This window comes from Schistocerca americana, chromosome 4 (genome assembly GCF_021461395.2).
Source record: "Schistocerca americana isolate TAMUIC-IGC-003095 chromosome 4, iqSchAmer2.1, whole genome shotgun sequence".
NCBI classification, from domain to species: Eukaryota; Metazoa; Arthropoda; class Insecta; order Orthoptera; family Acrididae; genus Schistocerca; species Schistocerca americana.
Window position 1 is genome coordinate 249,148,637 of NC_060122.1, and position 15,075 is coordinate 249,163,711.

General features: G+C 39.8%; 1 protein-coding gene across 1 annotated transcript; it reads right to left on the minus strand.

Moving 5' to 3' along the window:
* Window positions 1–433: 433 nt before the first annotated feature.
* Window positions 434–14,365, minus strand: LOC124613382 (glycine-rich cell wall structural protein-like). The gene is made up of 2 exons (XM_047142084.1): window positions 14,351–14,365; window positions 434–694 (listed from the first exon to the last, which is right to left on the minus strand). The coding sequence occupies exons 1-2, from the start codon at window positions 14,363–14,365 to the stop codon at window positions 434–436; spliced, it is 276 nt and encodes a 91-aa protein (XP_046998040.1).
* Window positions 14,366–15,075: the final 710 nt, after the last annotated feature.

A 15,075-nucleotide genomic window follows, 5' to 3' on the forward strand; every position in this document is an offset into this window, starting at 1 on the left:
TCAAATGGCTCTAGGCACTATGGGACTGAACATCTGAGGTCATCAGTCTCCTAGACTTAGAACTATTTAAACCTAGCTAACCTAAGGACATCACACACATCCATGCCTGAGGCAGGATTCGAACCTGCGATTGCAGCAGCAGCGCGGTTCCGGACTCAAGCGCCTAGAACAGCTCGGCCACAGCGGCCGGCCAAAATTGATTATTATAACCGAAGGATAGTAGGAAAACTGTTACTATATTTCGTATACATAACTAAATTTTTAATAAAAATCCTCATTAGACTGACTAAATTGTCAGAAATAAAATTGCCATTCTACTTAAACATGCAGCTTTATTTGTTTTAATAGTATACAATAGTCCACAAAAATGAAATAATGTGAAATTGTACGGTCAGGATCCTTGGGCTCAGATGCTCAGTGGCTGGCAGTGTGTTCAGCGGCCAAAGCCCCCGCCACCGTACCCATTGTATCCACCGCCGTATCCATATCCAGGCCGGAAGCCGCCCCCGGGACCGAAGTTCGGCCTGTAGCCGCCGCCGTTGTAGTAGTTGCCCGGGTAACGCCCGTAGTTGCCTGGGTAACCGCCGTAGCCGGGCCCTCCGAAGCCACCGCCGCCGAAGCCAGGCCTGCCGTAGCCGCCGCCGAACTGCGCGGTTGCCCAGGCGGCCAGACACAGCAGCAGCGGCAAGATTACCTGCGGACATGACAACGGAGGGCCTTTCACTCAAAACGTGATGTTCACAACGAGAGGTTCCCAGCAGTGGGAACGACTTTTTGAAAGCAAATATTCTTGTGATGTTGGTGATCCCAGGTAGCACACCCTGCAGCCATTCACCCTTGGTGGGCTCTCGTCTACGAGTGATTGACGAAAAAAAAATTTCGGAAGGTTGCATGATCCTCAGTAACGTTAAGGAAAGTTGTATTACATACACGGGTTGTGTGGGGTAGTGAACAACATATAAAATATCCTCGGTTCGAATCTCGTTAAGTGCATAAATTTTGTATTTTTAAATATTTATCGAAATTACTTTGATCATTATATTTATAAATTAATTTGTTTGAATGTCATTTTTCATGTCTTTTCTCCTGTCACATCATTCTAATCAACAAATAAAACTTTTCATTTGTTTCGTTTTTCTTTATATCATTCTTTTCCCATTGGGAATTTCATTATATTTACCTACTGTAATATTCAAGTATTTCAAAATTCTGATCTATCAGTTAAAAAAAAATAAAAATAATCTGTTTATATTGACTGTGGAACGATATGAAAAATGTATTTTTCTTTATCAGATGTGAAAATTTTTGCACGGTAGTCGCGACATAAACATTTAAATTATAACTTAAATACCCACCGCACGACGGACGAAATAACGCAGACGAAGATTTATTTGCAAATAAATCGAAATTTAAGCAAAATGAGATATATGTACAATGAAAGCAATAATGTGGACGAAAAAACAGGGTGGAAAAAACCCGCAAATTGGCATTCATAAGAAGAACAACATCAAAAATGCAACAGGAGCGTAATATGTAGGAAATTGTCCACGCAACCAGCCACTGATCATTCCTTGCAGAAAATAAAGGCAAAACGCGTATGGCACTAAAATTGTGTTTTATTCAGTTGCTGTCAGACGGTCCATAAGTAAAAATTATCAATATACCGTAACTGAGCAATTCTTACGAATATCACATATTTTCCCCATATATTCGTCTAGTGACATGGGAAGATTCCAGTATGATTAAATCGTAGTCCTATAGATATTTCGATATCAGATGTTGTATTGTAAAGGCGCGTCCATGTAAACGTACCGCGCCACTCACAAATGCGCTGTACACAGCAGCGACGAACAACGAAGACCAATGCGGAACTGCGCGGAATGGAGCACGGTGTTCGTAGGCGCGTACCAGTGTTCCAGTGAGCGCCCACGCTCGTCAGTAAAAACGGAATAAGGGAAACGCAATCCAGAAAATCGTGGGCGAACGAACCATTTCCTTTGATGCACCGGCACAGCAGGGAATTAGTTTGTTGTAGCGTTTGACGCCCACACCAACCTCGCCCCGGTGCACCGAAGACCTTCCCTATCCTTGCGCGGAGCGGCGGATTCAGTGTGCGTATGGTTTTAGACGTACTCAGCAGTAGATACAGACTCGGACCACAATTCAGTAATGATGAACAGTAGACGTTTGAGAGAGAAGAAGGGAGCAATCATTCTGGAAAAAGTGGGATTCTGATGTAGGTACTGAGGAATGAGGAAATATGTTTGACGATTTGTAAGGCTGCAGATAATGCGATAATGGATATCACACTACGCAGTTCGGTGGAAGAGGATTGGACATTCCTAAAACGGAAAGAAGTTCGACAGACAGATATAGATATGATTAAGTGAAGAAAGACGTAAACTGGTCTACGGAAGGTAAAAGTACAAAAATGTTCAGTCTAAGACAGGAATACAGCAATATAAGTCACTCGCGAATGAAATAAATAGGAAGAACAGGGGGAGGGGGGGGGGGGGCAAAGTGAAATGGCTGCAGGAAAACGTGAAAGCAACCTTCGATGAAATTAAAAGCAAATGCGTGTATGAGTACTCTTCGGGAAATTCCACTGGTAAACGCGGTGGCGAGAGCGTTAGGCCTCTTCGAGCTGGGAGAGGGAAGTGGGGGAGGGGGGATTGGGGGAGAGAGAGACCGCTGACGACGTGATAGGAGAAGAAATGGACTCAATGTGGAAGATGTAGGGCATCCGGTATCATTTCAGTGGAGCACTGGTAGACTTGCGATCAAGTAAGGCAGTAGGTACAGATTACAGTCCTTCCGAATTTCTAGAATCCTTGGTGCAAGTGGCAACAAAATGGCTATGCGAATTGGATTGTAGAATCTGTGAAACTGAGGTTGGGTTGATTGGGGGAAGAGACCAAACTGCGAGGTCATCGGTCTCATCGGATTAGGGAAGGACGGGGAAGGAAGTCGGCCGTGCCCTTTCAGAGGAACTATTCCGGCAACTGCCTGGAGCGATTTAGAGAAATCAAGGAAAACCTAAGTCAGGATGGCCGGACACGGGGTTGAACCGTCGTCCTCCCGAATGCAAGTCCATTGTGCTAACCACTGCGCCACCCCGCTTGGTGTGGAACTGGAGACAGACCATCAAGCTTTCAGAAAAGAATCATTCACACAGTCCAAAAGATAACAATGTGATAACTATCGTACAACCAGCTTAACAACTCATGCGTGGAAGATACTGACAAAAATTACATACAGAAAAATGGAAAAGAAAACTGAAGATGTGTTGGATACGACGATCAATCTGGCTTTAGAAAAGGTAACGACACCAGAGAGATAGTTCTGACGTTGCACTTGGTAGTGGAGGTAAGACTTAATGAAAATCAAGACATTTTCATAGCATTCATAGACGTTGATACAGCATTCAGTAATGTAGCTTGTCGAAAAATGTTCGAAGTGAGCAGGTAAACAGGTGTAAGCTGTAGGGAAATCGCGAACTACACAATATGCCTAAGAAACTAGAGTGAAAGACAAGAACTGAAGTTCACATGTTTAGAGAGACCATAAGACAGGCTTGTAGGCTTGTTGGGTTGTTTATTTATACACCGAAGAATCAACTAAATGTTCAAGAGTGGAATAAAATTTTGTGTGAAGTGGTATGAATAACAACATTTATTAAAAATGGCTCCAAGCACTGTGGGACTTAAAATCTCAGGTCATCAGTCCCCTAGACTTAGAGCTACTTGAACCTAACTAACCTAAGGACATCACACACATCCATGCCCGAGGCAGGATTCGAATCTGCGACCGTAGCAGCAGCGCGGTTCCGGACTGAAGCACCTAGAACCGCTAGACCATAGCGGCAGCATTTGTTGATCACACTGTTATCCTCAGTGAAACTGAGCAATATTTACAGGTCCTGTTGAATGGAATGAACAATTGGTCAGCTCACAATCTAAATTGAGAGTAAACCGAAGAAAGAGAAATGTAATGGGGTATAGCTGAAATGAGATTAGCAATAATTTTAACATCAAAATTCGGTAGTAACAAGGAGACAAAATAATGAAATTATGCTGCAGAAATTGACGCCTAAAGGAAGGGAGCATAAAAGCAGCCCGGCAAGGCAAAGGGGATATACTTGGTCAAAAGAAGTCTACTGGTAGCCGACATATGCCTTAATTTCAGCAAGAGACTTCTGAGAATATGCGTTTGCAACACAGCATTGTATGGAAGTGAATCATGAACTGTGGGAAAAGCAGAAAAAGAGTAAATAGTATGAAAGGATGTTGAAAATTAGGTGGACTGGTAAGAAACGAGGTTCTGCACAGAATCCGCGAAAAGAGGAACATATGGAAAACACTGAGAAGAGAAAGGATTATAGGACATGTGTTAAATCGTCAAGGAATAACTTCCATGTTACGTAAGGAAGCTGTAGAGCATAAAACAGTAGTGAAAGACAGAGATATGAATGTGTCTAATAAATAATTGAGGACGTTAGTTATAAATGCATCTATCAAATGAAGAGCTTGTTACAAGCGACGAAGTCGTGGTGAGAGGAGACTGAGGACAGATATAAAAACAAAATGAACGTGGCAGTATGAAATTGACTAGAGCCACTCAGTTATACGTAGTCTCTGTAGTATAGTGAAAACCCGTACATGCTGCAATCAGGGTATTTAACTATCACTGTACAGAATCAGTAGACTCTGGATAAGTACCCGAGTGAATTTGTTCGACGCAGTTTGCTTGCTGCCAACAATCCATGCACGGTTTAAACCGCACATCCCGATCTGTCTAATCACAATTACCGTTTGATCGCTAGCCTAACAATTCGGACGTAAGGCATTCGATTCCGAATTACAGTCCATACGAGACTGTAATATGTACCTTAACTGTTAAAGATGGCTTTAAGAACACAATTTGTGCTGATTTTGATGAAATATAGTGCAAATCACCATGAGGTTGAAGCAATAGACGTGTTCGTTGTTTGCCAAAAATGGCAAAAATCAGAATATTTAGTACAGAACATTAGGATCGCTATCCAGTAACGACAATCTGAGTGTAGCTAATTAGTTATCCTAATAGCGGATCACGTATTTCACAGATATGCCTCTCACGAATAAGAAAATCCGTCAAGTACACGAGGTCAAAATTTCCAATCCCATTCAAACATACGTCAGTTTGATCAAAAGAAACAGACAGTGCAAACGCGTCGCTAACATTAATGTTTATCTGTAAATGCTTGTACTGCCTATCCTGGCCAAAATTGGATGTTAGAATTACTTTTTCCGAATAACACCTGAAATAATATTACACCCAGATTCAACATCAGAATACTGTAAGTCAAGCCATAACAAGATCGTTCCTATAACACCTCACGTTTACATACATCGTTAAACAATAGTGTTAAAAAATTGTGCCAGAATAATTATTAGCACTGGAAAATACTTCATATTGCTCTGAGGATGTGTTTTCCAATATCAGTAGCTCTACATCAAGTCCGTTTAAAGCCAAAGTCAGCAGATTCGTAATCAACCTTTTGAACTAAATGTGTGTCTTTAACTGAATTAATTAGTTACACCTACTGGAGAAGTCCGTGACTGTATTCGAGATTTATCCTACACCTAAGTCACTCCTAGAATACAGAATCACAATTCTCTTGCGGTTTTTTGTATAAAATGCTACATAGCTGTTACACACTGTACGAAAAATATATTCGTGACTTACACAGCTGTCACTAATTGTATTCTTTTTCTTGCGCCACTAATTGCGATCTTTCATTTTCATCAGGTGGAACGCGAACATCAGCTCTGTCGACATTATTAAAAATGTGTCGAAACAGGACCAACGTACTGTTACTGTCTTCTTGGCTGCCGACAAACAAACACCGGTAGATATTCACCGGAGAATGAAGAATGTGTACAGGGCTGCGTGTCTGTCTAAAACCAAGTCCGCGTCCCTGCAACAAGGGGCGCTGCTGCCTCACGATAACAGACGCCCCCATATCACAAATGTCGTAACGCAGAAGTTTTCCCAGCTCAAGTGGGAGATTCTCGAACACCCACCCTATAGTCTGATCTGTTGTCCCCATGCAATTATCACGCCTTCGGTCTCTCATGGTAGACTGTGATGGGTCGACGATTCGTGTCGGACGAGGATGTACAAGTACAGCTGGCAGCTACAGGCTTCTTCAACCAGCAGGCCACGGTGTTTTACCAAACAGGGATCTTCAAACTGATGCGTCAGTGGGATTATTGCGTCAGTGCTCACGGCGCATTTGCTTGCTTGACATACCGATACTGGAATGTGCGGCCTTCGACAGGAAACTTTTTGATCATCCTTTGTGTTTTTTTCGATATTTTCTTTATGCTAATTTAATTGGTGTAAATTTCATAAATGACCGTTGCTGACACAGCAAAACATATGTGCGTGTGATAGCCAATTGCATTAGGCATTTCCTTCAGTTTCATCCTTGATAAAAGTGGCTTATATTGTGCTGCATCCATTAACTTAGTTCCTGCTTCTTATTAATAACAGTCGGTGGAAGTATGAAGTCGTCGTTATTGCAACAACTGCCGAACTATGCGATCTAATATTGTAATCACACTAGTTTACGCTCCCCACCTGCGTGCCTGTATGTTGACTATACATTCAAAATATATTCTCTTCTATCCACTGAGTTATTCAGTTACAACAGCCTCAGTATCACTCACTTAATAATCATTACCACAAATAAGCACCATCTTTCAACAAAGTGATGCACGTTCATGACACTCAGCTGATCTGTATGGCGCAATTGTGTTGTTGGCACAGGATGAATACTGGGGAAAGTCATTTCACGGCACCTTCAATCCGCTCTACAATTCATTGCGATCGCTTTGGTTTCCTTTCCTCTGTAGCTATCAGTGTACACAGAAAAAAGCTAATTAGCGCGGCACGTGCCAGCATAACGATGTTGACGGTGTTGCTGAAATATTCTTCATAAATTTGATTAAAATTCATCAGTAAAATTCTTGTTCAGTGTTCAGCATGCATGCATTTAAATTCTGGAGGAAACTAATCTGCGGAAGTAATAGAGCCTACCTCATTCACAAGTATGAGTTGTTTCATCGATTAAAATGAATCACACCCCTGTACTCGTATTGCTAAGTTGAGCTTCGAGGGAGCTTTGATGGAAGGCAGATGTAATTCAATTGTTACATCTACTACTGAAGAAGAAATGGTACATAAACCGGGATTTCTTCAAAATAAAATATTAAAGAATACGTGTCATCAACAAATAGACGTAAATGGTAGTACGACAACTATTTAAAATTATGATTTATGTGGACTGGTGCAGTGCGTCTTATGTCAAACAAAACTCGCAAGCACTTTTTTCACCCCAGTCACTTAGGAACAATGCTTACTGATCACGAAGGATAAGATACTTTTTTAAAACACAGCAGGACTCAATGTAAAAATCTGAACATCAAATAATTACTTTTACAAAAATTCAAAATGAACATGTACCCGAAATATCTCGAAGTGTAAGTTACTTAACTTACCGTATTTGCACTTACTGGTGAAGCTCATTCAAATGGATAAAAACTTATTAAGCCATGTGTAAAAGATGTAGGGTCATGTGTTATTAATAAGCAGATTGTCAAAAAATAGATGTGGTAAAATTATCTGACAATGCTGTTTCATGACCCATCAGAGATATTTCTGCTGTCATAGGGAGAGGGCTAATTCATCGGCTTGGGCTTTTGCAGTGAGTATGTATGCACTATAAATGTATGAATCCACAGATGTTGCAGTACAGGCTGTACTGCTAATATTAGTTCATTACACTTTTGATAACAGTATTGAAGATCTACTCATGAGCTCATATTTACGTGAAAAAAAAATAGCGGGTACATTCAGTCGTATTAATGATTACATTATAAAATATCAGTTGGGAGAAGTGTATTGATATATGCACAAATGATTCAACAGCCGTTCTATGAAAAACCAAAGCAGCTGTATCGTCTACATCGTAGGTGCTTACATGAACCACCAGTAGTCATTGTATTTTGCAGAAGCAAGCTCTAGTAACAAAAAAGTGTCTACTGGTTTAAAACATCTTATGAATGAAGCCGTCGAAATGATAAAGTACGTAAAATCTTGACCACTGCAGTCCAGATTGTTTAAAATGTTGTGTGACAAACTGGGTGGTGGAACATAACGCTCTTTTATTACTTGTATAAGTTGCAAAAGTTAGACGGCTGTCCAGAGCAAAAACGCTATTGGGGCTTCATGAACTTCGTAACGAGTTAATGGCCTTATTTAATCTGAAAAATAATTCAGTAAAAAATTTTATTAAATTTTTAAAAATTCCTCTAAGCTTGGATTGGTAAGACAGAGATTTAGGAACCAGGTTTTAAATTTTAAGACATTTCCAGGGGCACATGTGGACTCTGACCACAATCCATTGGTTATGAACTGTAGATTAAAACTGAAGAAACTGCTAAAAGGTAGGAATTTAAGGAAATGGGACCTGGATAAACTGACTAAACCAGAGGTTGTGGAGAGTTTCAGGGAGTGCATAAGGGAACAATTAACAGGAATGAGGGGAAGAAATTCAGTAGAAGAAGAATGGGTAGCTCTGAGGGATGAAACAGTGAAGGCAGCAGACGATCAAGTAGGTAAAAAGACGAGAAGAAATATTGAATTTAATTGATGAAAGGAGAAAATATAAAAATGCAGTAAATGAAGCAGGCAAAAAGGAATACAAATGTCTCAAAAATGAGATCGACAGGAAGTGCAAAACTGCTAAGCAGGGATGGCTAGAGGACAAATGTAAGGATGTAGAGGCTTATCTCACTAGGGGTAAGATAGATACTGCCTACAGGAAAATTAAAGAGACCTTTGGAGAAAAGAGAACCACTTGTATGAATATCAAGAGCTCAGATTAATACCCATTTCTAAGCAAAGAAGGGAAAGCAGAAAGGTGGAAGGAGTATATAGATGGTCTATACAAGGGCAATGTACTTGAGGACAATATTATGGACATGGAAGAGGATGTAGATGGAGATGAAATGGGAGATACGATACTGCGTGAAGAGTTTGACAAAGCACTGAAAGACCTGAGTCGAAACAAGGGCCCAGGAGCAGACAACATTCCATTAGAACTACTGACGGCCTTGGGAGAGCCAATCATGACAAAACTTTACCATCTGGTGAGCAAGATGTATGAGACAGGCGAAGTACCCTCAGACTTCAAGAAGAATATAATAATTCCAATCCCAAAGAAAGCAGGTGTTGACAGATGTGAAAATTACCGAACTATCAGTTTAATAAGTCACAGCTGCAAAATACTAACGCGAATTCTTTACAGACGAATGGAAAAACTGGTAGAAGTCGACCTCGGGGAAGATCAGTTTGGATTCCGTAGAAATATTGGAACACGTGAGGCTATACTGACCTTACGCCTTATTTTAGAAGGAAGATTAAGGATAGGCAAACCTACGTTTCTAGCATTTGTAGACTTAGAGAAAGCTTTTGACAATGTTGACTGGAATACTCTCTTTCAAATTCTAATGGTGGCAGGGGTAAAACACAGGAAGCGAAAGGCTATTTACAATTTGAAACAGAAACCAGATGGCAGTTATAAGAGTCGAGGGGCATGAAAGGGGAGCAGTTGTTGGGAAGGGAGTGAGACACTGTTGTAGCCTCTCCCTGATGTCATTCAATCTGTATACTGAGCAAGCATTAAAGGAAACGAAAGAAAAATTCGGAGTACATATTAAAATCCGTGGAGAAGAAATAAGAACTGTGAGGTTCGCTGATGACATTGTAATTCTGTCAGAGACAGCAAAGGACTTGGAAGTGTCTTGAAAGGAGGCTATAAGATGAACATCAACAAAAGCAAATCGAGGATCATGGAATGTAGTGGAATGAAGTCGGGTGATGCTGAGGGAATTAGATTAGGAAATGAGACACTTAAAGTAGTAAAGGGGTTTTGCTATTTGGGGAGCAAAATAACTTATGATGGTCGAAGTAGAGTGGATATAAAATGTAGACTAGCAATGGCAAGGAAAGCGTTTCTGAAGAAGACAAATTTGTTAACATCGAGTATAGATTTAAGTGTCAGGACGTCGCTTCTGAAAGTATTTGTATGGAGTGTAGCCATGTATGGAAGTGAAACATGGACGATAAATAGTTTGGACAAGAAAAGAATAGAAGCTTTCGAAATGTGGTGCTGCAGAACAATGCTGAAGATTAAATGGGTAGATCACGTAACTAATGAGGAGGTATTGAATAGAATAGTGGAAAAGAGGAGTTTGAGGAACAACTTGACAAGAAGAAGGGACCGGTTGGTGGGGCATGTTCTGAGGCAACAAGGGATCACAAATTTAGCACTGGAGGGCAGCGTGGAGGGTAAAAATCGTAGAGGGAGACCAAGAGATGAATACACTAAGCAGATTCAGAAGGATGTAGGTTGCAGTAAGTACTGGGAGATGAAGAAGCTTGCACAGGATAGAGTAGCATGGAGAGCTGCATCAAACCAGTATCAGGACTAAAGACCACAACAATAACAACAAGCTTGGATGTGAATAGCATACATCGGACGTCGCGATCACAGTGCAGAAAATTTTATTGTTCCAAGATGACAGGTTTCAACAATCTTACGCTGCCATTATTTCATCTCTTGGAAGTTGTTGTAAAATTGTGATATCACATTACATTTATCGTCTATAAACCGGTCTATCTGGAAGACTTTTTACAATGCGCAACGGAATGAACTTGTCATTGTACGGCAAGGACATTACAGTTTTTAATAAACGAGATAAAATTGCGTTTTTTTTAGAGAAAACTAAAATTACTTATTTCTTCAGTTCAAGAAAACAGTTTCTACTGCTTTCCCGCGTTCCACGAATGTTCCACTGAAAACAATTTTAAAATAGATGAAGAAGTTTCCAAAATATTTACGACTTGAAGAAAACTCTTCTACCATATTATCCAAAGATTGGTGAGCGTAATTTCTGTGTTGGCAATCAATTTTCTATAACAACTAAGCCAACAGGCTTAAATGCAAGATAGTATGAACAACTATTTGACATAGTAAATGACTCTCATTTAAAGCAAAAGCACAAAGATCAGCCATTATGTAATTTCTGGACGAATTTGTCAGACGAATATTGAAATTTATTAAGACGTGTTGCAACTTTTTACTTCTGTTTTCCACTACATATTTATGTGAAGCAAGATTTTTCATTGTGCTGTAACCAAGTCTGAATTCACTGACGGGCTTGACACCGCACCAAATATTGGAATTTATCTTCCTATATTTGGGTGTCGAGAAGATGTCTAGTTTAAGGACCCAAAATCATTGAAGGCACTGCAAAGTTTAATTTGTAATTTAAGCACCCATAATCACATTAGCCACTGGAAACCTTACTCATATTTGTTGTTTAGTGTTAAGGAAAAAATATAAAACAATTACTAAATAAGTTTGAAATAAATAATTAATTTATTAAAGTTTTATTGTGATTTGTATGTTGTTAGTAATGATTTAACTTGAAGAAATTCCTAAATAAAACAAGTTTTCTCAGTTTCTCAAAATTTTGTGATTTTTATTAACCTCCAAAATAAACAAGATTTTCCATCACAGTACCAGGATTCTCGTAGTGTTCCGTCAGATGAAAAGTTTGTGAACCATTTTTCTAGAGGTAGGAAAGTTGTATCTCGGCTTTTGAAGAACGGATGCCTAACGTAGCCGTAAAGCCAGTTTCGCTTATCTAATGATATCTATGTGATAAGCTAATGGGTGGTAGGACCGTCTTCCTAATTTCGATTTAAGACGCATCGCACTTAGTCAAAAATTATCAATAAATGGTTCAAATGGCTCTGAGCACTATGGGACTTAACATCTGTGGTCATCAGTCCCCTAGAACTTAGAACTAATTAAACCTAACTAACCTAAGGACATCACACACATCCATGCCCGAGGCAGGATTCGAACCTGCGACTGTAGCGGCCACACGGTTCCAGACTGAAGCGCCTTTAACCGCACGGCCACACCGGCCGGCTATCAACAAATATCCACTCGCTTGTTGTGGAGCACTCTGAATGTTTTTATGTTTTTCATGATAAACTTGTGTTCAGCTGCATTTGTTGTTATTTCTAAACACACTTGAACAGCAAAAAGAAGGAATATTTTCATACATTGCACTGCATGTCTAAAGGGTAAGCAATTTTCTTCTGTTTAGAAATATGTGAGGCAGTAAAATTGAAGTCTTTGTAGTGCAAGAAATTATATTTAGAAGAATTTTATCATTCCTTCGCTGCGGTTTTTGAGATGTAGGTGAAATATCGAATTATTATTTATATTTTTTTTTATTAAAAGATTTACTTTGGTTTATCACACTCCAGGGTGAAAAATTTTACTTGTAAGACAATGGGCGAGTAGTTGATATGAAACCTTCTAAATCAATTCTTTACTTTGTTATTACAATATAATCAACTTCTAACTCGACACACAACATTAGTTCTAGTTGCGCCCCACACTGGCCAATGACAAAGTAGTCTGTAGCATACAAGGGTCGGTGGTACATGCTGTACGGCATCTTATAGGCTTTTTCTCTTCAGTGTTACGTTTATTTTCTGTTCTATATGCTGCGTCAGTATTTATTATGATTCTAGATGAAAATATTAGGACCTCGGAATGCACGACCTTCGGAAAACTCCCAAAAAAGTGCCAGAACCTAGCCTACCAATATTGTGCGTTGCTGTGAATACTACGAGTAAATTTACCACTGATTTTTCAGCAAGTTATAATAGACGAACAGTTAGCCACGCGGTAATGATTTCGTTGTGTTCACTAAATAAGTGTGATAGTAGTACTGTTGTTCATTACCTGTTTAACGAACTACGTCTAAGACTTCCCGCAGAAGCACTATCATTTATGAGAAAATGATACCTATTAAATATTAATTAACAAGCAGCCAAATTTTCCCTTTGTATCACCTGGTGTAATGGCTGCCAACTTGTACGATAAGAAAAGAAGGAACCATGATTAACGATAGCCCAAAAACGAGCTGATACATAGATAAATGTAACACTAGTGCGGTAAGAAACGAAGGAAACATGATTAACGTTACGTCAAAAACGAGCTGAGACACAGATAAATGTAATAAGTTCGTTAGATACACAGTTTTCGACTTTGAGCAGGAGTCTTTCAAATAAAATGGTTCAAATGGCTCTGAGCACTATGGGACTCAACTGCTGTGGTCATAAGTCCCCTAGAACTTAGAACTACTTAAACCTAACTAACCTAAGGACAGCACACAACACCCAGCCATCACGAGGCAGAGAAAATCCCTGACCCCGCCGGGAATCGAACCCGGGAACCCGGGCGTGGGAAGCGAGAACGCTACCGCACGACCACGAGATGCGGGCAGCAGCAGGAGTCTTTCACGTCATGTAAAACATATGGAAACAGGAGTAAGAAGGCATAAGTACATGGATATTCATTCATGTCTGAGATTGGGAAACGGCAGATTATCTAAGAAAGTGTTAACTAAGCACCACTTTCGCTGAAAAATTTGCTAAAATTTGTTTCGTTAATCCCAAAATTGGAATGATCAACCGGAAGGGAAGTTTGTTTGGCTGGCTTGAGTCTGAGTGTCACAGAAACGGTGAAACAATTTTAACAACAAAAACGGCATCTAATATCAACCGATAAGCACGTATACTCGTAGAGTTCCAGGAACTAGTTTGTAGCGTGTAACGAACAACATTTTATACCTCGTATGTATCGCTTTCACAACGATTGTGAAAGTAATTTACAATTTCGCAACCTCTTCTGTAAATCAGAGGGGAAAGATCGTTTATAAATGTCAACATAAAGTTTACCCCTTTCACACACATTACAGTGATTTTCACAGTACAGGCTTAGATTTAGAATACGTGCTACGCATTAAGATTCAGGAAAACTCTTGTGAACAATTATTTTCACTGTTACCTCAGTCGAAAGCCAATTCTGTTTCACCTGCATGATCACAATTAACAACTCAACACTGAAATCGTTTTCGAACTCCTCTTCACTAATGTCGGCTAAATCTACATCTCTCCCATCATTGACGACCGAATGTATGAATCAGATACTAGTAAGGTTTCTTTTTTTCAATTATGAGTCTTTGTAAATACGGTACCCGTCCGGAAAATAGAGATTTGAAACAGATTCTATTGCGCGAAACTGTGTAACAGACACTGGGAAGTAGAAAACAGGTGTGATAAATCTACTAGAATCACTACACACAACATAGCTTTTGTAAGAGCGTTTCGGCAAGGTCTTTTACATAAAATGCTAAGATACACAGACACTCACCAGCAGTCTGGTCATGACTATGTCCCGGGAAGCAACGCTTCTGCGTGGTAGTCTTACCTCGTTTATATACTGTTTCGTAACCTTGGAAATTATTTCTAAATACTCCTTATTCAGATAGTGAGGCGTAATGATTGTTTCCGTAAGATCGACGGGAATTTCCGACAGGTATCATTTTCGGAAGAGAACGAAGAGGTTTCGTAGTCATGTGGAAATTTTGTGGTGAAGCTGTCTTGCTGGGGAACGCGAGGAAGCGGAATTGGGAATTAATTTTTTATCTGTGCAACAGTAAAACAGGATGCAGGAAATTACCGGCTGAAAGACGAAGGCCAAGATGGAGAAATCCCCAGGCGTGAATTGTTTTTTGTCGAAAAAAATGTTGATTACGTGTAGCTATAAAAGTGTATTATTCAAGCATTAGAGTAATATTTATTATATTGTAATACAGAAGGAGAGCGGTGGGTGAATTGGCCGCGATGGAAAACTGAATTTCCACCAAACCAAGGCTACTGATAGACGGTTTCCGCTTACGTATTTCAAATTTACCTATTATAAAGGGTCATACTGAAGATTTACTGATGCAAAATGTGTAACGAATGGGAGCTCTCTGAGTTTTTCTGAAGACTTAGGTAGTGGCTTACTCTCATTCAGTTGCAGTAACTGCCAAGACTTGGCATCTTCTTTTAATTGCAAACACTTTGTTTTGCTTCTCCTTCAGGTTTTTGTTC